This window comes from Esox lucius, chromosome 9 (assembly GCF_011004845.1).
Source record: "Esox lucius isolate fEsoLuc1 chromosome 9, fEsoLuc1.pri, whole genome shotgun sequence".
NCBI lineage: Eukaryota > Metazoa > Chordata > Actinopteri > Esociformes > Esocidae > Esox > Esox lucius.
The window spans coordinates 17317556-17341947 of NC_047577.1; the positions used below are offsets into that span (position 1 = coordinate 17317556).

Genomic DNA, 24392 nt, shown 5'->3' on the forward strand with positions numbered 1-24392 from the left:
CAGGTTTTATGTAGATAGCGACCCAAAGTGTTTGGTTTATAGCGGTTATGTCCCAAAATCCAATATCAAATCTTTTCTCGTTTATCGTGTCGAAACGAAAAATAAATCGTCAGAAAACAAGTTTTTTTGGACATGTTTCATTGTTTAAATTTCCGATTTTAACGGAGCTGTCACCAACCTGATGCATTTCCGTATTTTCGTTATTCGTTTTATTCCAAAAACGGAATAACGAGAAAAACAAATCGATTTTCATTACATCTACTTTTTTCTAATACCATTAAGCGGTTTAATGTTTCGTTTCTGCAAAGAGGGTGGGGTTCAATGTGAAATGCCTGTCACTGGCCAATTTTAAAGCTAAAACTTCCTTTCAAAATAAGAGTTGGACCTCATTTATAGTTTTAATCTACAATCTTGTAACTAATCAATACAAACATTGAATTATTAAAAAAAGAATACCGAATAGAAATCTCTTATCCAATACGTTGATCTCTTTATATTTATTATTTAAATTATGTCGGTGTAAATGTTTAGCACAAAAATGTAATCCTATCAGTTTAACCTGTATTTTTTGTCTTATGTCAATTCTTTCTGAATAGGTGAAATGTAGCAATGCTGGTGTTGTCATTCCATTGTATGTGCTCGGGAAAGGAGGATAGTATACTTTTTCTGTCAAGGACAGCATTCAACAGCAGTTTTGAAATAAAGTATGTTGAGAGATTTAAATGAATAAGGCCAATATATTACTTTCTAGGCCTACTTCTAAGCCACCGGAACATCATCTATGTGCTTTGCATAGGTTCTACAAGTCTCTAACTCTACTGGGTGGATTGAACACAATTCTTGCAAAACATATTCTCTCAGTTGGTGTTTTGACAATGTTTGTGGAGAATGCTGTATGATACATTAATCTAAAATCTCCCATAGGTGTTCAATTGGGATGAGATCTTGTGTTTCACATCATTTTCCTAAATGTCTGTTTTTATATTTCATTTTCATCACTCATCAAACCTTTCAGATAGCACTTGTGCCCTGTGAATGGGGGCACTGTAATCCTGGAAGAGACCCCTCCCATGAGGATATTATTGTTTCATTAAAGATTACTCTTTGCTCTAAGGTGACACATGGACACAAACCATGCCTGGAAAATCTATGTAAGCATCTGCATTTGTTAGTTTCCTCCACTCATTTACTAAGGGTTTCCTTTATTTTGTAACCTTTCTTTAATTTGTTAGGTTTTGTGCCGAAATTGCATGGTATTTGGAACTGTTAATAATTCCCTCCACCCTGACTAATGCCCCGGTTCCAGCTGAAGAAAAACAGCCCCAAAGCATGATGCTGCCGCCACCATGCTTCACTGTGGGTATGGTGTTCTTTGGGTAATGTGCAGTGTTGATTTTGCGCCAAACATACCTTTTGGAATTATGGCCAAAAAGTTCAACCTTGGTTTCTTCAGACCATAACACATTTTCCCATGTTCTTTTGGGATATGTCCTCCATACACAGTAGCAGCGCATTGCGGTTTTCTCAAACTGCATTGACAGTTCTACTTTTAAAGTTCCATCATACAGCGAGTGGCTTGGAATGCGTTTCTGTGTTGCCTCAGCAAGTGCCGCAACACGTTTTGGAGCGCCAGAGAAAAAGGTGGCAAAAGCAGTTACATCTGCAAAAAACACCTTCAGGATGCTCATCCTTGCTGAACAAAGTTGCTGCAAGGTCAGGTTCAGCTGGTTAGCATAGCAGGGAAGAAACTGGGTATGTAGGTATGTCTCTTTCATTAGCGTCTGTACCCCTCGGACGTTTCCACTCATTACAGCTGCACCATCATAAGTTTGGGCGATCAGTTTTTCTCCCAGCTTCAGTGGTTCCAGCACACCCTTGATGCTATCAGAGATGCCGAGTCCAGTTTATCTTTGACTTCCACAAACTCCAAAAATCTCTCTGTCACTGTATTGTCAGGCAACATGTATCGCAACACAACCACCATTTGTGATTTACAGGAGACATCAGTTGTCTCCTCTGCCTGTATGGCAACAAATTATGTCTCGTCCAGTTGCTTGGCTATCCCCTCCCTGAACACATCATACATACAGTCTAACAGTTCCCTAGATGTCCCTTTGAAGATGAGCGTTGTAGCGTTGTAGTGCCTCTGAAGTCTCAAATCGCCATCACAAAGTCTCGAAAATGCATCTGAATATTCCAGGATTCAGGGAGTCCACTGACTCGTCGTGCCCCCGCAGTGCGGTTTCACATTTTCCACACAGTTTAATACATGTTATGATCTGACGAACCTGTTTTCCTCCACCTGTTTGTTATGCTGCTCAATGGAGCGCCTGTATGCACTGTCAACTTGGGCTACAACATTTACCCTTCCAAGTAAGCCCAATTTCACAGCATAGTCCAGATGACTCCCGCTGCTCTCATGTTTTGCAATCCTCTCAGAAAGATGTTTCAAATCTTTGTAACCCGTCCTCGACCAAGTACCATCTCCACCAAATAGCAGACATGGAAAACAGAAGAGTGCCTTCTTTTGTATGCTAACCGTTAGCCACTTTTTCTTCAAAAATCACTCCACGTTAAACCCGCGGTTACTTTTACCAGCAGTTTGAGTGATGACAATATCTTGTGGCTGATGGGCATCAAGTCGCTTTACTTCAAGAAACAGGATGGGATGAGGCCACCATAAGTGAGGCATACAGCCTGTCAAAAAAACTCAGGGACCGAGCCTTTCTGCAGCTGCTGGAATTTGTTTTCTTCCTTATGCCAGAAGTTGATGTTTTATGCAACACTCCGACGAGTAACCAACACAACGCCGGTGAAGAAGGAGGCATGCGACACAGTCTTCTCCCAGGTGGAGCAGAGGTTTTCAGAAAGTGACCACCTGATTGCTGCCAAGCTGGTTGACAGCTCGCTCTTCCCACAATTTGTCCTGTTATTCCCTACATCTGAGCTTGACTGTGCGGTGAAACTATGGCCTCTAGGAAACGAGGAAAAGTTGAAGTCTGAGCTGACCACTCTGTGACCGCCACACTGAGCTTCACACTTGTAAGACGACCCTGTGTCTGTTAAGTTACATCCATGAGAACAACCTAGAGGAGGCTTTTGCCGAGACCGTCACTCTGCTGAAAATTATCATAACACCTATGACGAAATCCGTGTGTCCACCTTGATGAGAGTAAAAACCTTCACTCGCAATACCATGGGACATGTTGTCCATCGAAAGCCAGCTGATTCAGCAGCTACATGACGTAATTGAAAAGTTTGCCCAGAGGAAGAACCGCTGTGCCACCTTTCTCTTCAAGTGAGCCCTCAGCCTTGGTGAGTGAAAAGCATATTTTATCATCCTGCCTTTGTGGTGCCGGTCCGTGCATTGGTCATATTTTTGTGCTGGATCGATTGATATAGATGGTGACGAGTGTCAGTGTGTCCATGCTTATCTATTAAGGGGTGTTCTCATAGAATGGATCTGTTTCCCCAAGAAACCTATGCTGTAGGTTTGCTACAGCAGGATTTTTTTTTATATCTAACCCTATCAGGATTTGAGAAAAGGGGAGAAAAAATAACCACAATGTTGCAACCACCATTGGCTAGGAGTAAAGGACTACGTGTTTACATTAGCCAATGTGGCCTTAACCATTCCTCATTTATTATTGTGATTTCACTGTATTTTTCTGCCACTGAATGACAGCTGCTGTATGCTAGCAACATTAGGCATCAGGAGTATGAGGAAAGCAGCTGCAGATATAAGGACTTTCTTTACCCAAAAATGTGTTGAAGCACCAGCTTCATTTGGCTTCATTAGCTATACTTAGTAGCTTAGTTCATTTATTGTTCAATACTACAGGAGATCACCCTGGCATCAATTCATTAACTGTTGGGAATAGAGTGTGAGGGAATGTCCACTATTTGCCTGACTGTCATATTTGACAAATATTTGACTGCGGAGTGAAACAGACCCAGAGGCAGTGGACGGTAATTAGAAGGACATAAGGTTGGTTGCTGCAGTGAGTAAGAAAAAACTATAAATTGTTCCCTGGATTTGTGTATTTGTACATACATGAACTGAACATACATGAACTAGCCGAAGACCCCAAAGGCTCTGTGAGGAAATTTGGAGGGCCTACATAAACCCCGAATAAGGACTATGGGAGTTGATGTAAACTATAGGTCATGTGTTAATGATAAACCAATCATTGAACAGTTATGTAAAATATGTTCCTCCTTAAAACAAGGGGAGGGGATTGGAAGATGATGTCATGGTAAACCAATCATTGTACAATTATGTAAAATGTGTACCTCCTTCATACATATCACAAATAAAAAGGGCCTGGAGTCCCATAACAATAGAAGAAGAGCTTATCTGACTCTTGGCTACTGGATCCTGTCGGAACCTGGCGCTTTCTGTACTGCTGATTGAATAACCCGAATAAAGGTAGGAATTTCTAAGAGCTCTGTCCCCCCCTCTCTGTGTGTGTGTGTGTGTGTGTGTAGGAGACCTTAATTCCTCTGCCAACGAGCCGCAGACCCTGTTTTTCCTAGTGAGTAGCCAGTGAGACTAACTGCGTACTCCATAAATCAAAACATCGACCATGGGATGTTATTAGTTCCCCGTCTGGGTCCCTTGCAGGCAGCTGAGGGAAAGACGTGATCCTCGGTGAGTGTGTTCGGCCTATGGTACTGGTGTTTACTCTAAAGTGGAGTAAAAATAAATTACTTTTTCTGAGGTGCTTAGTCTAAAACAGGTTAAAGGAAAGTATATTCTCTGAACTGTTAACTCTGAGATAAAGTGAAAAGAAGTGACCTTGAGCATCAAAAGGCTGGTTAATTGTTCATATAAGGGGAACATTTGGATTAGTATGATAGGGTCAAAAGAAGCGGGTTGACCAGGGATTCGTTTCCAAGAAGGAATACGGAACCTTAACTTCTCGCCATAAAAAGATCCGACATGTGGCACTGCGTCTGGGCATACAGTGCCCTGAGTGCTAGGAGGCTGCCTTAGAGCCAGGTTGGAGGGGTAGAGGCTGTGATGGCAATTCCAATCGATCGACACTATTAAAGGAGTAAGAAACAGAGACAAAATTCTCTTGGCACAATTTAATTAATTATTTGCAAATAAGAGAGATGCGTCAAACGCTTACAAACATAATCGTCCGAGGAGTCTCTAACTCAATACAGGTCATTCAACAGTATTTATTACTAAGAAAAAGGGGTGTGCTAAGTTACTGTCCTAACTCAACAGAACACATTCCCTTTGTTCTATTAATACCTAGGCTTCACACAAGGGGCAAACTATGCTCCCCCACATGGGTAACCTCTTCAACTGTAGGAGACTCACAGCATCTGGACAAACAACAGATAGACACTGATGAGTTATAAAGATTTACCGATTAACGAGTAACCCAATAATCTGCTGATACCAGTCAACAAGTCAACCCTTAAAACCAGCGGGGGATTGGCCAGAGAATCGGAGCAGCGGGGGCGGTATTGCATTCGCTTTACCGTAACATTGTGACGAAAAGAGAGTTGAGCCGGAAGGCAAAGCTCTCGATATACCAGTCAATTTTCGTTCCTACCCTCACCTATGGTCATGAAGGCTGGTTCATGACCGAAAGAATTAGATTGTCAGTGCAAGCGGCTGAAATGGGTTTTCTCAGAAGGGTGGCTGGCTTCTCCCTTAGAGATAGGGTGAGAAGCTTGGCCATCCGTGAGGAACTCGGAGTAGAGCCGCTGCTCCTTTGCATCAAAAGGAGCCAATTGAGGTGGTTCGGGCATCTGGTAAGGATACCCCCAGGATGTCTCCCTAGGGAGGTGTTCCAGGCACGTCCAGCTGGGAGGAGACCTCGGGGTAGGCCCAGGACTAGGTGGAGAGATTATATTTCGACACTGGCCTGGGAACGCCTCGGGATCCCCCAGTCAGAGCTGGCAAACGTGGCTCAGGAAAGGGAAGTTTGCGGCCATCATTGAAATATATAAGGCAATATAGTTAACACTCTAGTCTGTACATTTTATGTTTAATGTCCGTTCCAATGATTTTCTTGTCTGTTCTTTTTCACAGACTAGATTGTTAACTGTATTGCTTTATACATTTCAATGATGGCTTTTACTGTGATAAAGAAAATCTAAGTGCTGCCAGCATAATATCCTGCTGCTAAAATAATGCTAATGAAGCCTCAAATGGCCAACACTAGTTGTGGCTCACATTGACTTCCGGGTAAAGGGAGGCGGTGTAAAAGAAGAAATCTGATTGACAGGTTTCAGGGGAGGACTGTGGCGATCTCGACTCTCCCGACTCCGCAGGGGCTGTTGTAGAGGTGGCACAAGTCGTAATGTGGTACTGGGAGAAAAAGGGGATGAAATAAAAAATATATATATTTCAACAAAGAACTATAAGAAAAATCATGTCGAAAACTGATCAGTTTATGTCGCAAAGAAAGTTTGGATGAACAACTACAGTAGCTAGCATGGCAAAAAAGTACTACTATCTATAAAAACTTGTTTCATCTAACGTCTTTTTTGCCGGAGCACATATGCAGAGCCGGCCAAGAAGATTGAATGTCTCTTAGTGAGTGAATGGCTGACTGACTGGAACACTTTGTTAAATAGCGTTGTGGTTAGAGACGTGGACATGTCAACTATAGGTCCCAAGTTCGTATCTCCTTGCATGCGAAGCGAAGTACGCATTATGAATTATTCTGTGGGTGACCCAGGTTTGAATCTTAAGATGTGTGTTGTGATTGGGTAATGGAAAAAGGAACAGGTGGTGCAATTAGGATGAGTGTACACTTGGTCCACCTCAGCAGTCAGGCGATGCACTCATGACTGCCAGGTGGGAAACACCAATGAGCACAATCAGGAAAAAGGAATCCTGGGAAAATGGCAGGAGGGGAAAAACACAAACGCACATACAGGGTACCTGCATGCGTAACAGCCACACTTTCTATTGCGGGCCGGCTGAACTAGGCTTGCCTGGTTTCTTGTTTCTTAACCCTTGTGTTATGTTAACATTTTGTTTAAACTCATTATTTTAGTGGGTCAATTTGACCCGGGATGTTAAATTACTACCCAGTTGTTATAGACATTTTAAACTAAGGTACATTTGAGAAATGTCTGTTTTTCTATTGCCTGGTATGTAAACTATTTTCTTTGATTGTGACAAACGTCTGTATAATATCAGAGGATTACTAGGTACTCTGACCATCTGTTCTCCTGCCTAGACCAAGAAGGGTATCAGTTCTTTGTTTCTTAGGAATGTGGTCCTTGGGGGAAGTAAGGTCAGTTGGCCTGTTTAGTTAAACACAACAGTTAAACATTATGGCAGGAAGGATAAGGCGGGGGGACAAAACAGGATGCACACAAATTGAAAGTTAGGGAATCAAATGGAGCAGGGCTGGCCATCTCTGCACAATAAGCCATGACAATGTTCACAGAGGAGAGGTTTCTGGGAAGACTCTCACACCACATGCTGTTTTTCTTTCACACGACATGCTGGTCTTGTGTCACAGTTATCAAAGTGAACTACTATAGAGAATATACTGTATGAAATATATGGGTCCTCCCACCCACTACAATACAAAGCCTTTTCCGCGAGAAAGTTTCAGTTCCAGTAACAACTAAAATAATAATAGCTTGTGTTTGTGAAAGGTGAGGGGTGATTTAAGACATGTGTGATGTTAGACATTACAAATGGTCTCAGTGGGTGAAATACACAGATCAGCCATAACATTATGATCACTGACAGGTGAAGTGAGTAACATTGATAAACTTGTTATCATGGCACCTGTCAGTGGATGGGATATATTAGGCAGCAAGTGAACACTGTCCTCAAAGTTGATGTGTTAGAAGCAGGAAAAATGGGCAAGCATAAGGTTCTGAGCCACTTTGACAAGGGCCAAATAGTGATGGCTAGACAACTGGGTCAGAGCATCTCTAAAACTGGAGCCCCCTTGTGGGCTGTTGCCAGCCTGCAGGGATCAGTACCTATCAAAAGTGGTACAAGGAAGGAAAAATGGCAAACCGGCGACAGGGTCATGGGCGGCCAAGGCTCATTGAGGCACATGGGAAGCGAAACCTGGCCCTTGTGGTCTGATCCAACAGATGAGCTACTGTAGCTCAAATTTCTGGAAAGGTTAATGCTGGAACTGATATAAAGGTGTCAGAACACAGTGTATCGCAGTGTTTTGTGAATGGGACTGCATAGCCGCGTTTGTCTTTTAACTGAAAAGTTAGCAAATTAACGTAGCCAAGCAAAAAAGGTCTGGTGCCTTCAACGTGCGTTCCTCTGGTGATCTCTCTACAGTATATCTCCCTTCTTCTATAGAGGCATACACTCTGAAATAGGTTTTGCGCACCGGTAGAACGAGTTGTTTTGCACGTTGTGCTCACAGGCAAAACGACGCGACAAGGACGTCTGTGTTTTTCGTACAGTTCGTCTGTATAGAGCATATTGGAGCGCGGTAAAGAGTTTCATATTTACACATTCGACTACTCCCATGTACAGGTAAACTATTTTTTGGTCTGCCGACTGCAGAGTCCCGAATGCGGGATAAGCCTATATCAACGTTTTTGAGAAAGGACCACTTAGGGCCCGGGATAAAAGTGCAGTCCTCAGAATGATAACGTTTAAGATACAGTTGGTAGCTAATTACTTGGAATATATATTTCAGAATCTCAGATGTTCATCCTAAGAGCCTCAACATAATGAAGCATATCTATTTTTACTAATATTTAAAAGTTTCCTTTTGAAATAGCTTTTTGGAATTTTGAGATATTCATCCCAAATCGCATCAGTATATTCTTCGTGGCATTGTCTAAGAGATTGTTTTACTAATATGTTAATGCTTCCTTATAAAATTATGTTTGAAATGGCAAAAACAAGAAGGCCAAGGCTGCCGTGCAGCTAACTTTCTTCAGATCTAAATGTCATAATCTAAATGTCATCCCCTGCATTCTCAATGCAAATAATTTTTAATCAGATAGTTGTTAATTACTTAATAAGGTAGGGAAATACTACTGTGATTTTTTATCTTCAAAATCAAATAGACTCAAAATTGTGTTTTCCCATGACAAAGGAAAAATATGTATGACAATTCACCTCCAGGAACAGACATCATCATCAACGTATTTTAAAGAATAAGTTATATTATTCTTTAAAATACGTTGTTTCACCGTAATTTAGTTTCTAAAATATACATTTTTGAAAATCTGAAAATCCTGACATCATATTATATTCAAAACATATTCAAAGGAATGGAGATTACAGATGCTATTTTTTGAACCTCCAGTTGTAGGCGAGATGTGTAATATGTTGTGCATATCTGCACAATCTGTAAGTAGAATTACCTCCAAAATCTGGATGACTATGTTTGATGGTCAGCATCTAGATGTAGAAGTGACAGCTACCCTTAGGATTAGCTACAGAGACCACAGCTTCAGTGTAGTTATTCATATGGTGCAACAGAGCCAACTGCAAAAGTGTAATTCCAATTGTTTTATTTACATGTGAAACAAGATTTTTCTAATGTGTAATAATGTTTAATTACACATTTGGAATAGCGTCCTACAGGATATTTTGTAATTACTGCTTGTCCACAAGAGTAATAACCTGTACCGATAAATTATTATTTAATTGTAATTACAATGTAATAACATTGTATTACACAATGTCTTGTTGGACATGTATTCCATTGTTATTCCATTGTTAGACATGTATTACATTGGTATTACATTATTGGTAATATAATTGTTAATGTGTATTTACATTGCAGTTACATAGCAATAAATGTCAACTTAATGGAAAGTGATACCGACATTATATATGGAAACCAGTTTTGCCTAAAAAGAGTAAGCCCATGCATATTGAGCATATATATCAGAAAAAACAGAAAATACCCTGAGCCAGTGTAGGTGTAATTCATCCATCCATCCATCTTCTTCCGCTTATCCGGAGCCGGGTCGCGGGGGCAGCAGTCTAAGCAGAGATGCCTCTCCCTAGACACTTCTTCCAGCTCTTCCGGGGCGACACCGAGGCGTTCCCAGGCCAGTCGAGAGACATAGTCCCTCCAGCGTGTAATTCATTAAAACTGATATGAAGAACTGGAATTGGTTCAACAAGATTTTGGAATGAGCAGCTAAGCTATGAAACATGCTACAAACATGCCTCTCCAGCGTTTGATTAGATTAGATTCATCTTTATTGTCATTACACAGAGTACTAGTACTAGGACAACAAAATCATCTAACCCAGAAAAGTGCAAGTAGCAGATCAGATATAATACAGTAAATGGCAAGAAAGTACAGTACTATTGGATGTAGTTAATAGAGCAGTAATAGACTGTGCAAAAGGTTGACGAAGCAGCATCATTTTAGCTGTAATTATAGCAAAAGTGCAAACCAGTCATTGTGCTATATCTTTTAGCTAGTGCACATCATTTGTAACCCCATTATAGGTTTTTGGCCAGAAAGACTAGTCTGTCCACACACTCTGAGGGTGAGCTGGTGGCAGGAATACACAGGTACCGCTTTGCCAGGAGGCTCACTCTTGGGTATGTTGTTGAGTGGATGTTCCACCATGCCAGGGGGTTGGTCTCGTTGTCTGCTTGAGGAGCTAGTAGGTCATTTTTCAGTTCAGTCTCAATAGCCTGCTAGTCTGTAAGACCAGAAGTAGCAAGAGAGTAGGACTTCTTGAAAAAGCTGCCAAGTGACATCTTCTGCATTTTGGCTGGTGTAGCTGCTGCAGCATCTCCTCGAGGATCAACTAGGGTTGCCATGTTCAGGAGGTCATCAGTGGCAGCATCATCATATTTCTCATTCAGATAGCTGATTATGGTAGCTTTGATGGTCTTGGTGAGCTCTGAGTCATCAGCTTCTGACTTCAGGACCTCCTCATTAAAAAGCTGCAGCACAGGTTTCAGGTAAGACACACTCACATATGCTTCACCAGAAAGGGCATCAGTGAAGTCAACAAGTGGGTTTAGAGCCTTGTGGACAGACTCCAGGACATCAATGTCCTGCCATGAGGGAACCAAGTGCCTTGTTTTTTTATCAGCTGATAAAACTTTTGCAATGGCCTTCTCCTGCTCCAACACTCGTGCCGTCATTGCATGGCGGGACCACCACCTGGTGGGTGATTCAGTGATGAACTTGTGCTAGGTAGTTTGAGCTCCTCTTGAGCTGCTGCTAGTTGTCTTTTCTTTTGCCATTAGAAAGAAAAAGCACTGACCACTTTTTTGCACACACCCATGGATCTTTGGATTCTCTTCTCTCTCACACTTCTCTCTGAAGATAAAGAAGAAAACAGAATAGGCACATGCTGTAAAACTTTTACTTGTAACTAGGCAAAGAGGATAATACAAATTATTTTAAATTAGCTTTTGTGATAATACAATATTATTGTTATGACTATTATTATAGACTCACCTAAAGGATTATTAGGAACACCTGTTCAATTTCTCATTAATGCAATTATCTAATCAACCAATCACATGGCAGTTGCTTCAATGCATTTAGGGGTGTGGTCCTGGTCAAGACAATCTCCTGAATTCCAAATTGAATGTCAGAATGGGAAAGAAAGGTGATTAAAGCAATTTAGAGCGTGGCATGGTTGTTGGTGCCAGACGGGCCGGTCTGAGTATTTCACAATCTGCTCAATTACTGGGATTTTCACGCACAACCATTTCTAGGGTTTACAAAGAATGGTGTGAAAAGGGAAAAACATACAGTATGCGGCAGTCCTGCGGGCGAAAATGCCTGGTTGATGCTAGAGGTCAGAGGAGAATGGGCCGACTGATTCAAGCTGATAGAAGAGCAACTTTGACTGAAATAACCACTTGTTACAACCGAGGTATGCAGCAAAGCATTTGTGAACAACCTTAAGGCGGATGGGCTACAACAGCTGAAGACCCCACCGGGTACCACTCATCTCCACTACAAATAGGAAAAATAGGCTACATTTTGCACGAGCTCACTAAAATTGGACAGTTGAAGACTGGAAGAATGTTGCCTGGTCTGATGAGTCTCGATTTCTGTTGAGACATTCTGATGGTAGAGTCAGAATTTGACGTAATCAGAATGAGAACATGGATCCATCATGCCTTGTTACCACTGTGCAGGCTGGTGGTGGTGGTGTAATGGTGTGGGGGATGTTTTCTTGGCACACTTTAGGCCCCTTAGTGCCAATTGGGCATTGTTTAAATGCCACGGCCTACCTGAGCATTGTTTCTGACCATGTCCATCCCTTTATGGCCACCATGTACCCATCCTCTGATGGCTACTTCCAGCAGGATAATGCACCATGTCACAAAGCTTGAATCATTTCAAATTGGTTTCTTGAACATGACAATGAGTTCACTGTACTGAAATGGCCCCCACAGTCACCAGATCTCAACCCAATAGAGCATCTTTGGGATGTGGTGGAACGGGAGCTTCGTGCCCTGGATGTGCATCCCACAAATCTCCATCTACTGCAAGATGCTATCCTATCAATATGGGCCAACATTTCTAAAGAATGCTTTCAGCACCTTGTTGAATCAATGCCACGTAGAATTAAGGAAGTTCTGAAGGCGAAAGCCATTTAAACACAGTATTAGTATGGTGTTCCAAATAATCCTGTAGGTGAGTGTAGTTAATTATTATATTTCCTCTGCCAAAGGGATGTGTTCATGGACTTACCAATGGCTAGATGCAGCCGGTGACCAAAACACTGCAGTAGTGGCGATTCCAATCTTTAACTGAAACAGCCTTGACAATGTTTGCCCCATTGTCTGTGATGATGCACACCTGTCGGTCTTCACTAAGGCCCCAAGATGCGAGTGCATCCTCCAGCCCCTGGCTGATCATTTCGGCAGTATGGTCTTCTGGAAAATTTGCTGTCTGCAAGCATATGCTTTGAAGAGTCCACTCCTCATCTATGTAATGAACTGTGAGGCTCATATATGGCTCAGATGTATGGCTGGACCATAGGTCGGTGGTTGAGGCAAAGTATCTCCCATCCTTTAGCTGAATTTCCAGCTTTACACGGCACTCTTCGTAAAGATGAGGCAGTGCCGTTTTGGAAAAGTATTTTCATACCTCGAGTCCAGCACTTTAATCGATTTCCTGAAACCGTCTTTCTCCACTGAGCTCAGGGGCATCATGTCTTTCGTGATAAAGTAACTGTGCTGGTTACATCCTTGCACCTTTTTGATCGCTTTTCATATGAGGCAATGTTCGCAAAAGACGACATGATTGATTGTTGTTTTTCAGCCCCGCTAATGCTGCTAACAGCATGGGAACCACTAGGACTTTGGACAAAACTTGTGGGCGGACTAACATTAACATGGGCCCGCATTTTCAAACTCTCGGTGTGGTTGCTGGGATGGTAGCTTTTCAAGTGATGGAAAAGATTTGTTGTGTTTCCCGTCTTGGTCGACACAGACCGATGGCATATTTTGCAGACCGTGTTAATCTGCGCTTTGTCACTTTTGAGATATCCAAACCACTTCCATATAATTGACGTTTTGTTACCTTTTTTGTCAACAATTTCCTCGGCTTTGGAGGATAACGCAAGTTCACTTTCGACGTCGCTTTCTTGCCCATGCCCCTCGGTTCCACTTCCACTAATTTCTTCCATTTTCTTCACCGCCAGTAACTCATGCGTGCAAGCCAAAGTTTGTTTGGTGGTTGGCAAACAACTTTTGGTGCGCATTACCGCCACCTTCTGGACAGAAATTGCATTTATTTCTGCTGTGTGTTAGGCTGTTGATCTATCTATATCGAGTAAAATATGTCCAAGTTGATCATCGTTATCGACCCTAATTTTATCGCGATCCCATATCGAGATCGTTTTATCACCCAGCCCTACTTCACTGCATCAAAGGGATGATAGACGGTGCCATGTAACGTCAAATCTTGGGTGAGAACCTCCTTTCCTCAGCCAGGGCACTGAACATGGGTCGTGGATGGGTATTCCAGCATGACAGTGACCCAAAAACACACGGCCAAGGCAACAAATGAGTGGCTCAAGAAGAAGCACATTAAGGTCATAGAGTGGCCTAGCAAGTCTCCAGACCGAAGCCAGCGCCGCCAATTCCTCCGGCTGCCCAGTGGTCGCGGCCGCCAGCTCCTCCCGCTACCCAGTGGTCGCCGCCGCCAGCTCCTCCCCCTGCCCAGTTTTCGCCGCCACCAGAACCTGCCGAGGACTGGCCGCCCGAGCCCGCCGAGGACTGGCCGCCTGAGCCCGCCGAGGACTGGCCGCCTCATCCAGCAGCGCCCTTTCCTGCCCAGGAGCCGCCGCCTCGTCCCATGGCGCCCTCTCTTGCCCAAGTACCGCCACCTCGTCCCACGGCGCCCTCTCCTGCCCTGGGGCCGCCGCCTCTCCCTGCGGCGCCCTCTCTGGTCCCGGCCTCAGCGGCACCCCGGCCTGTCCCGGCTCTCCCTGCTCCTGTCCCTCCGCCAACTCCTGACCCTCTGCCGGCTCCCCCGTCTCCTGCTCCTCCCCCGTCTCCTGCTCCTCCGCCGGCTCCTGCTCCTCTGCCGGCTACCGACCCTCCGCCGGCTACCCCGTCTCCTGCTCCTGCTCCTCCGCCAGCTCCGGCTTCTGCTCCTCCGCCGGCTCACCCGGCTCCTGCTCCTCCCCCTGGCTCCTGCTCATCCGCTGGCTCCTGCTCCTCCGCCGGCTGCTGACCCTCTGCTGGCTCCCCCGTCTCCTGCTCCTCCGCCGGCTCACCCACCGGCCCCTGCTCCTCCACCGGCTCCTGACCCTCCGCCGGCTGCCTCCGCTGGCTCCTGACCCTCCTCCGGCACTCCCGCCGGCTCCTGACCCTCCGCCGGCTCTCCTGTCTGCTCCTGTCTCTCCGCCGGCTCTCCCGTCTCCTGGCCCTCCGCCGGTTCCGCCTCCCCAGCCTGTCCCGGCAGCTCCGCCTCCCCGGCCTGTGCCGGCGGCTCCGGTGTTGGTCGTTGCCTCCAATTGGGGACCCTATTTAAGTCCTTTGATTTTGCCATGCTGGTGTAGTTCATTTTTGTTTCTCCTTTGTATGGAATACCCCACGTCATTGGTTGCTGCCGCTGTTTGTTTTGAGTCTTTTGTTTCATTAAATCATGGATTATACCCTTTTCCTCAACTCTGCGCCCGTGTCCTACTCCTTCCACAACCATGACACACCAGCTCTAGTGATTCATCAATCATAATCTCAGCATTACTCTGCATAACACTTTCAAGTAAATTACCAAATGTGTGTTCATTATATTCATCCGCTCTCATGGTCACATGTACGGGGTCTATCAGAGATTCACCAATAAACTCAATCTGCCCACGATCACCAGGCACGTGTACAAAGTGTACAAAGCCTGCCATAATACTTGCATAGAATTTGCCAAAATCACCAACTTCACCAGTATTTTGTAAATGTATCAACTGTCGTAATTCAACATTGTCAAACACATTACGTTGTGTAACTCTAACATCGCCATCACTACACTAAGTTTGCATCAGAGAGCTTGAAGGAGAGTCAACTAGATCGTGTGAAAAATAGGGTCTACTAAGCTCTTGTATCTGAGGATTATTGTGTGCATCACTGTGTAACAAAGTAATGGTTGGTTCATTTGTATTTTGGGGTGTGGTCGATTGATTATGTGTAGAGGTTGTTGGCTGTTCCGTGTCGGGTCGGTTGTTAGCATCATGTTTCACCATTTCTCTAGCTTAACATGTAAACAACTATCCACTTTTCAGGTTAAAATATTCTCACTCAAACATACATTTACATACAGCGCAGTTTTGATGAGTTGACGGTATTACCTTCAGCTATCAAGCATGAAAGAAAACAATGAAACAAAAATACCCTCACGTTGTGCAGCCACAAGGTAGGGTGTCCGTAACTGAATCCATTATGGTAATGTACACTGTATCATCACTGGGCTGTCCTCAATCTGTTGGAATAAAATAATGTTGTACAAAGTTCACCTGTATGCATATTGTCATAATTGTTAATAACACTTTAGAACAAGACTAAAAATGTCTGTAAATAATTAAACTTACACAAAAAGTATCTGCTCAGGTTGTGTAAGATCACAACCGCCCAGTCCAACTGACACAGATGCTGGTCACTTGGTCTAATTACAAATATGATTAACAAGCGTATACAGGTAATTAAAGCTGATTAACAATAATTTCAAAAGTCTACTTACAAAAATTTGAAGGCCTGAACTGGAGATTTAAACAGGCAATATGAAAGACAGCTAAAAATGAATGGATTGCGCAATCGTAAAATGGATTTACACATTCTTAAAAAGTTCAAATGTCTGGTTTGTTAGCGTTTGTAATTGCAACACAATTCAAATCAATTACTTCAAATAAAATAACTTGTACTTACAACAGAAATAATATACTCTGTGCTTGAAACAACAGCTGACTTTTGTGGATGCTGCGGGGTTAAATACTGTACATCGCAGCAAGTCATGCCTCTTAACTTTGTCATTGGTTACATGTCATTGTTCTTCACGTTAGATTAAAATTGTATTAGAACTATACAGGCTGCAATGATAAAAATTCTGGATAAAACGTAACTATTTAGTTCTGATGATTGTTGACATTTGGCAAACAAATATATTGATACTTCCTGTCTGGTAGAAACGCCATTCTCGTTAATTTTTGTTGCTCAGCCGTGACATCACATCACATATTTTCATATATTAACGATAAACTCATCTGCTTACATATAAACGATGGCTATTGTCACCATATTGCCATTAATCTGTTCAACATTTAACATACACAAGACCATAATACAACAATAAAAAATCAGATTTCACGAGTTGGTCATTACGACAATGCAGCACATCTTCACCCGAAAGGGACAGCATACGCCCATACTGACACAGACCGGTAATCACAAACACTTTACTACTGCAGGGCAGATCTGATCTCAAGGCCCATCTATTGTTAAAATGAAAAATGGGCTGAGACTCTCCAAATAGAAAGTCCCTAACCCTTTCTTTATATCTTACACAAAAAGCATGTCTCCCACACGTAACTCTGTGCTTGTGGAAAAACACCATGTTACACGCACATTATAAAACATGGATGTTTACATCTGTCGCACCACATGGCAGTGGAACCCTGGCACCCTTTTGTTGAACACCAAACATCTTAACGCTGACACAACACTTATTTATTGCTTGGGAATTTAACATTCTGGAACCCTAAGGCCCATTTGTTAATCATCAAACATAACCCACCTGTTATACCACCAGTCTGTTTTGCTCATCAGGTGTTGTAAAACATCAAACACTGACACATCAATGTAATCATAAATTACAAAGTCACCGGACATGCATACGTCACCCCTGAAGTCCCGCCCGTACACATGTCATACAGGAAGTCCCACCCTAACATACGTCACAACGGAAGTCCCACACTACAAACCGGATGTCCCGCCCACCTGTCACATCAATATGGAAGTCCTGCCCTACAGGGCCATAAATCACCATTATGACACATTATACCCTACATTAACTACTCATGTAAAAGAGGAAATTGCTTAAAAATGTATATCCATGTTCTAGGCCATCTCAACTGCAGCTGGGGGTGTCGACGCCCTTTTATAAGAATCACACAGGAAACCCAGTGCCGGAAGACAAGGACGTTTTATATGCAAAGGTTGAGTGTTGCAATATTTTCCTCCAAAAAAGCCACTGGACAAAGCCAAGGAGATGTTGTCCAGGCAGGGACCCATTTTCCTGCTCACCTGCTTGACAGTAATGGGTAAGTGCTGATTACATTTGTAATTAATAGGCCTACTTAAAGTAAAATATAAAATATATGTAATTGTGCATATATATGAAAACATTTTTATTATTTAAATTCCAAATCATTGAATGTGGACAGCAGTTCTGACTTGACGGTCTACACCAATTTTTATATAAACAATTTAGAACTTCAGTTACTTACTATTTTGATGTATCCTAGTATTGGCAAAAGGTGTGAACCTTCTCATTCCTGTGCAAAACATTTTGGTGATCATGATCTAAAATAATGGTAATTAATGTAAAATATTTAATATTGATAAGATGTAAAATGCTCTTTTAATTATTATTTGTTGTATGTTGGAGATTTACTGTGCTTCTTTATTTGTTCCCCAGCTGTCTCTTCTGTGGCTTTTAACATTGATGTGGTAAACCCTTCAATCTACAAAGGAGAACAGGCTTTATTTGGATACAAAGTCCTGCAATTCAGTTCTGACAAAGAGAAAGGGTAAGTTTTATTATTGTTGTAATGAACAACACAACACATTTTGAAAGCCAAAAATATGAGAGCACTTTAACACAACTACACATAATGTTTATTTTGTCATGAAGAGGTGTGGAGTGCCTGGATACAGACCAAATAGCACAAAACCCAGAGCTGCATTATTTCTATAATAAACCTGGTAACAACACATTTCATTCAGGGTCTCCCCAATTTATAATGATATTTATTAAATACTTGATTCATGTCTCACAAATAGTTGAACATGCCATGGGTAGATTTTACAGCAGAACCTGATGATCCATAAGGTCTCAAAATGGACAACCAGTGGTTCTGGGTCAAATGGACTCAGCAAAATTATCGAAAAATTATCCCTAAGATTTCTGACAAGGACCCATGCAGGTTACAGCACAGGAGAACAACATTCGATATTTAGCACATTGCAATCCTATGTTATTTTGCTTTTTAAATTGTGTAATCTGTAGTAACATCTTGACTTGTATAAGACAATGTCTGGTTTTTAATGAACCTTTAGGAATTTCTTTCCGGCTATTCTCCTTTTCTATTTCGGAAATGTCAATGTATAATTCCTCCTCCCATCTTGCCTTTAAAATCAGTTACGGGTGAGACTGAAATGTGCCAGTTGTTGTTAAATGAGAGGTTGGATCCTTCCAGAATCTTTGAGGCAGTCACAAGTTGTAATATTGTGAGGTACTATGCTGGATAAAATAAACATTTAGAAAATGATTGGATATGATTGTTGGATGAGACCAAATCTAACGTCGGGATTACAGTCAATATCAGTCTAATTTCTACTAAAAGTAGCATAACACCCTGCATCCACACTGCTGGCTCACCTCAGTAGCTAAGCAGTCAGTCCTGGTTGGTCCCTGGATTTGAGACTAGTCATGGTTGACCACATGTGGCTGTCTATTTTAGACTTTCCTCTCTCTATTGTCCTCATCAGCTATTTTACAATGATGATTACAACAAAAAATAATGCCTGAGATGTTCACCAGCTGGGTCATGCAATTACTTGTAATTGAAACCAAATCTTGAAGTAGACAGGATCTTACTGATTGTGTCAAATTCTATTGAGGTTTTGAGCTGGCACTGACCAAACCAAATAATCAGACAGGGGAGTTGTTAATTGTGTAGCAACTGTATTCTGTACAATGAAATATTGGTCAGACAAGGGATGTTCTAAACTAGCTCCTTTACCTGTTCTTGCATAACTGCAAGGTAATAACATACGGTTAATACACAGTCTGTCCATGAAAGAATCACAGACTGCTTATGTAAAGGTAAAGAAACAAAAATCTGATTATCTAATCATTATTTTTAATCTAATCATTATTATACTGATCTATCGCATTATATTTTAAGAGTTACTACATTTAATGGCCCCCATAAACTAAAGCACTAAAAGTATTTAAAGGACATAACATTTCTACCTCAAACACATATCACCAGTAATAAATGCATTAGTCAGTCGGTCTAACTTTGGTTTTGGGGAAGGTTGTTTAAAAACAAAAGTTCTTCCTCTATCCAGTGTCTGTGTCCTTTGCCCATCTTAAACGTTTATTTTCATTGGCTGGTCTGAGATATATCTTTTTCTTTGCATTTCTGCCTAGAAGGCTAGGATCCCTGAGTCACCTCTGCACTGTTGATGTTTTGACAGGTGTTTTGCAGTTACTGTTTTATTAAGCTGCCAGTTGAGGACCAGTGAGGCGTCTGTTTCTCAAATTAGACACGAATGTATTTGTCCCCTTGCTCAGTTGTACACAGGGGTCCACTCTTTCTTTTGTGGTTAATCAATTTTGGTTGTTCTCAGAACAATAGACTGATGTGCCCGTAATCAAACCCAGAAACGCTGATGCTGAACATAATGAACTAGTCTGAAGGACAGTTTTATTGCTTCTTTAAATCAGCAGAGCAGTTTTCAGTCATGCTAACAATCACAAAAAAGTTTGTAATTATCAGTTAGCTTTTTAATAATAAACTTGGATTAGCAACCACAAGTTGGAACACAGGAGTGATTGTTGCTGATAATGGGTCTCCGTACACCTATAGATATTCCATTGAAAATCAGCAGTTTCCAGCTAGAGTAGTCATTTACAACATTAACAATGACTGCAATGTATCACCAAACACTTTTGTTATTTTAATGGAAAAACTATTCGAACAATTTGATTTCAAATCGGCAGACACCTATTTTTGTCAGTTTTCTTAAATTATTTGAGCTGCAGTCGCTGTGTAGCCCACGAATAGAATTGTTCATTATATCAAACTTCTGATGGAATGGAAAGTCTGAGTAATATCTTATAATATCACACCTCTAAATACATCCTGTGTACCTCCTCTTTAGCTGTGCTCTGTTTGCCTTCTAACCTCAGTGATGACTTTAAATATAGGAACAGGAAATAGTACAACAATGTACCATCAAATACACCAAATCATCCTATTCTGTTGTATCTCTCCCAAAGGGTAATGGTCAGTGCACCTTATCAGAAGAATGGATCTGGAGGCGTCTGCAGATGTGTTCAAGACCAAATGAAATGTTTAGATATTCAAGGTAGGGATGACAACAGAGGATACCATGTGGTTCCTGGACTGCAACTAAGAATGGTAGAAAACTAAACAAGACAAATAATCGTGAAAATTTGGGTGGCTCGACGTAAACAAATATTATACAATTGATTATTTATTACATTGGGATACATTTGGACAAAAAGGCACTGTGGTAATATTAGGAACTTTAAAATATATATTTTTCCCCGTAAGTTATAAAATTGGAGACGTGAATTTTCTCTCGGGCAGCAGGCTCATGAAAGCCTTTTCCTCTCCCCAGTTAGAGAACCCTGTTGGTCTCTTAGATACTGGTGTGGGAGGTTCACACATTATGAAAGAAGAACCTGAATGAAAACATTTGTGAACCACAGCACAAGTGGATTTTTTGCATGTCTGTCTTTTCTATCCAAACAGGAAGTAACACCACCAAGTACAAAGGATTGTCTTTGGCTGGACCATCGTCTCCAGAATATTCTGGTCCTCCCATGTTTACTGTAAGATAACTAGAATAGTATACGTTAACTATCATTTTTCAAATGCTCTTTTTAACCCTTGTGCTCTTTTTTTTCCATACATCTCTTAAACAACTTGAAACCTGCTCAAAACAACCAAACATTCAATAATTTTCAGGATTTTAACCATTTAAATGCTGGCTTGATTGTTTGAATTACCTCATTATTTATTACAAAAAATCATTAAAAAAATTATATTTTCCATATAATAAAAAGTAGGGCATGGGGCTTTGGTGGTGATTAGAGTCTTGGATATGTCAAAGATTAGCAACAAAATTGATTTGATTGCATTAGTATATTTTATGTAGTGCCAGATACTCCCTCTGGACCCCTTTGTGGACAGAAATGTCCCATTGACTTCCATTAAACTTTCTTTTGACACACCAAGGTGTCAAGAGGGTGCAAAATTCATGAACAGAGTATGAAAGACATGAAAGAGTTAAAGACATTGGATTAAAAAAAAATACAAAAAATGTGTTCTGGCAAAAAATCATGCCCCTAGGTGCAACACAGACAAAATGATACCCAAATAAAAATAAAAATAAATTACAAAAAAAAATGTACAAAAATGCCCAAAGGGCGCACAAGGGTTTGTGCTGGTTTGTGCCGGTAAAAGTTTTGTTTGTGCTGCGTTGGGTTTTAAAATATTAGACATTGAATTATAGACGATGACGTCACCAGCCCCCCCACATGCTCCAAATTCACCCAAAATAATCTCGTTTGTTTGTGCTTCGTTTGTGCTGGTTTGTGCCTCTTTTGATGAACACAGGACTGTGAAAATGGAATCCCTGTCGACTGCTGGTTTCTTGGGCATCTGGCATAAGCAAAACATAATTACCCTCAATTATTCTGATTCCAAAAAATATCATGTACAGCATAAATTTGTTTTAATATATTACTGTATTGGTCTGAATATAATGATCATATAATATAGTAAGGATAATGTAGATGGATAATATATCTTATATTAGGACCAATATGGTAATTTTCACCCCTCGATTGTCATTTTCTATTGAACTGAAAATTCATTGCTAACACTATCACTAATTTAGCGATGAAATGTTAAATACAGTTGCACCCATGGTCGTTTTTTAATACTAAAATGAAACTTGGTGCAACTGTAAATAGCATTTCATAGCTAAATTAGTAATAGAAGTGTTATTATTGAGTTCTGTTCAATAACAAGGTTAGCTCTCTTGAATGTTGTACAATATTCTTGCAGCTACTAGTATTGTAACAGACAGTTTTAAAACAATGTATACTTACATTGTTCAGACATTTGGATTAGTAACGACTTTTGTAGTTTGATTTATATCGACCTTTTCTCCACTAACTCTACACAATTTTATACAAGAGCATTCTTGAATGGAAGTGTCACTTGCCCCTAGTGGTGGGAGTGGAGTGTAGCAGATGAGACTCGTAAAAATTAAATACAATCACAAGACACTGAAGTGAGGATAATTGTTTATTGAACAAATTATATGATGACAGAACGTCTTCGTCAATTCTACTTTAAAAGTGTGCTCACCTCAAGGATAGTTTAGCTGTTTTCTTGCCCAAAAATGCTGAAGTTACATTTACTACGACTTGATGGCACACGCGCACAAATCCATTTTGCTCATAGAGTAGCAGAAGATAAGAGTGACATAGGCCTAATAAAAGAAAAACATTACGTTTTTATTAAACACTACAGGACTACAAAAAAAAACTGGTAAGAAATTGCATGATGTTCTATTAAATCATCTTTATTAGCATCTAACATTTTAGAGATTGAATAGACAAAACCGAAATAAAATGATTTTGGTGAATTTGGAGCATGTGGGGGGGCTGGTGACGTCATCGTCTATAATTCAATATTTTAAAACCCAAAGCAGCACAAACAAAACTTTTACCGGCACAAACCAGCACAAACGATCAAGACTATTTTGGGTGAATTTGGAGAATGTGGGGGGGGGCTGGTTGACCTCAGATTGACCTAAAAATATTATTTGAATATCTAAAATACCGAAGCAGCACAAACGAAACTTTTTACAGCACAAACGAAGCACAAACGATCGAGACTATTTTGGGTGAATTTGGAGAATGTGGGGGGGCTGGTTGACCTCAGATTGACCTAAAAATATTATGTTAATATCTAAAAAACGGAAGCAGCACAAACAAAACTTTTTACAGCACAAACGTAGCACAAACGAACGAGCATAGTTTGACGACGTTTTGCGTTGGTGGGGGGGCCAACTTCACGCAGGTCTTTAACTCCTCATAAACGCTTCAAAAAACAACAGAGACATTGCATAATACAAATGTGGAAACTTACGTGGAAAACATAGAAGCGCAATAAGTAGCGGGTTGATACGTAACAATCTTTGTGAAATTTTGCAACAAACCCCTCACTACAGCCCCTCCGGAATACGCGTGGTAATGCTACAGTGCCGGCGTATCCGGTTGCAGTGCGTAACTTTCGAGAGGTCGTCGGTATCTGTGGAATCACTAGGGAACTGAATCATTCTGTACAGAGTCGGATCATTTGAATCACTGATTCAATTCATCTTTTCGTGCAAGCTCTTAATTTCATGTCTATTTCAAGCCAGGACCTTGTTGTTTACTATAATAGCACTCTGTTTAGTGACTCACAAAAATAATGTTACAGAAATGTTTTTACGAAAATCCCATTATTTTTAAGTAATTATTTTGCATTTTATTGCATGACATAAGGATTTGATACATCAGAAAAGCAGAACTTAATATTTGGTAAATAAACTTTTGTTTGCAATTAGAGAGATCATACGTTTCCTGTAGTTCTTGACCAGGTTTGTACATACTGCAGCAGGGATTTTGGCCCACTCCTCCATACAGACCTTGTCCGGATCCTTCAGGTTTCGGGGCTGTCGCTGGGCAATACAGACTTTCAGCTCCCTCCAAATATTTTCTATTGGGTTCAGGTCTGGAGATGCTTCTTATGGAGCCACTCCTTAGTTGCCCTGGCTGTGTGTTTCAGGTCGTTGTCATGCTGGAAGAACCAGCCACAACCCATCTTCAATGCTCTTACTGAGGGAATGAGATTGTTGGCCAAGATCTTGCGATACATGGCCCCATCCA

The 24392-nt window shown here is 41.3% G+C and overlaps 1 protein-coding gene across 1 annotated transcript in view; it reads left to right on the forward strand.

Moving 5' to 3' along the window:
• The first annotated feature begins 4326 nt into the window (after nucleotides 1-4326).
• zmp:0000001082 (integrin alpha-L) overlaps nucleotides 4327-24392 on the forward strand; it is a 162302-nt gene continuing 142236 nt past the window's right edge. The window contains 5 exon segments of the mRNA XM_034294157.1: nucleotides 4327-4429; nucleotides 17532-17730; nucleotides 18108-18219; nucleotides 20700-20788; nucleotides 21199-21278. Of these exon segments, the coding sequence (XP_034150048.1) occupies nucleotides 17679-17730; nucleotides 18108-18219; nucleotides 20700-20788; nucleotides 21199-21278 (333 nt within the window). The 5' untranslated portion in view covers nucleotides 4327-4429; nucleotides 17532-17678.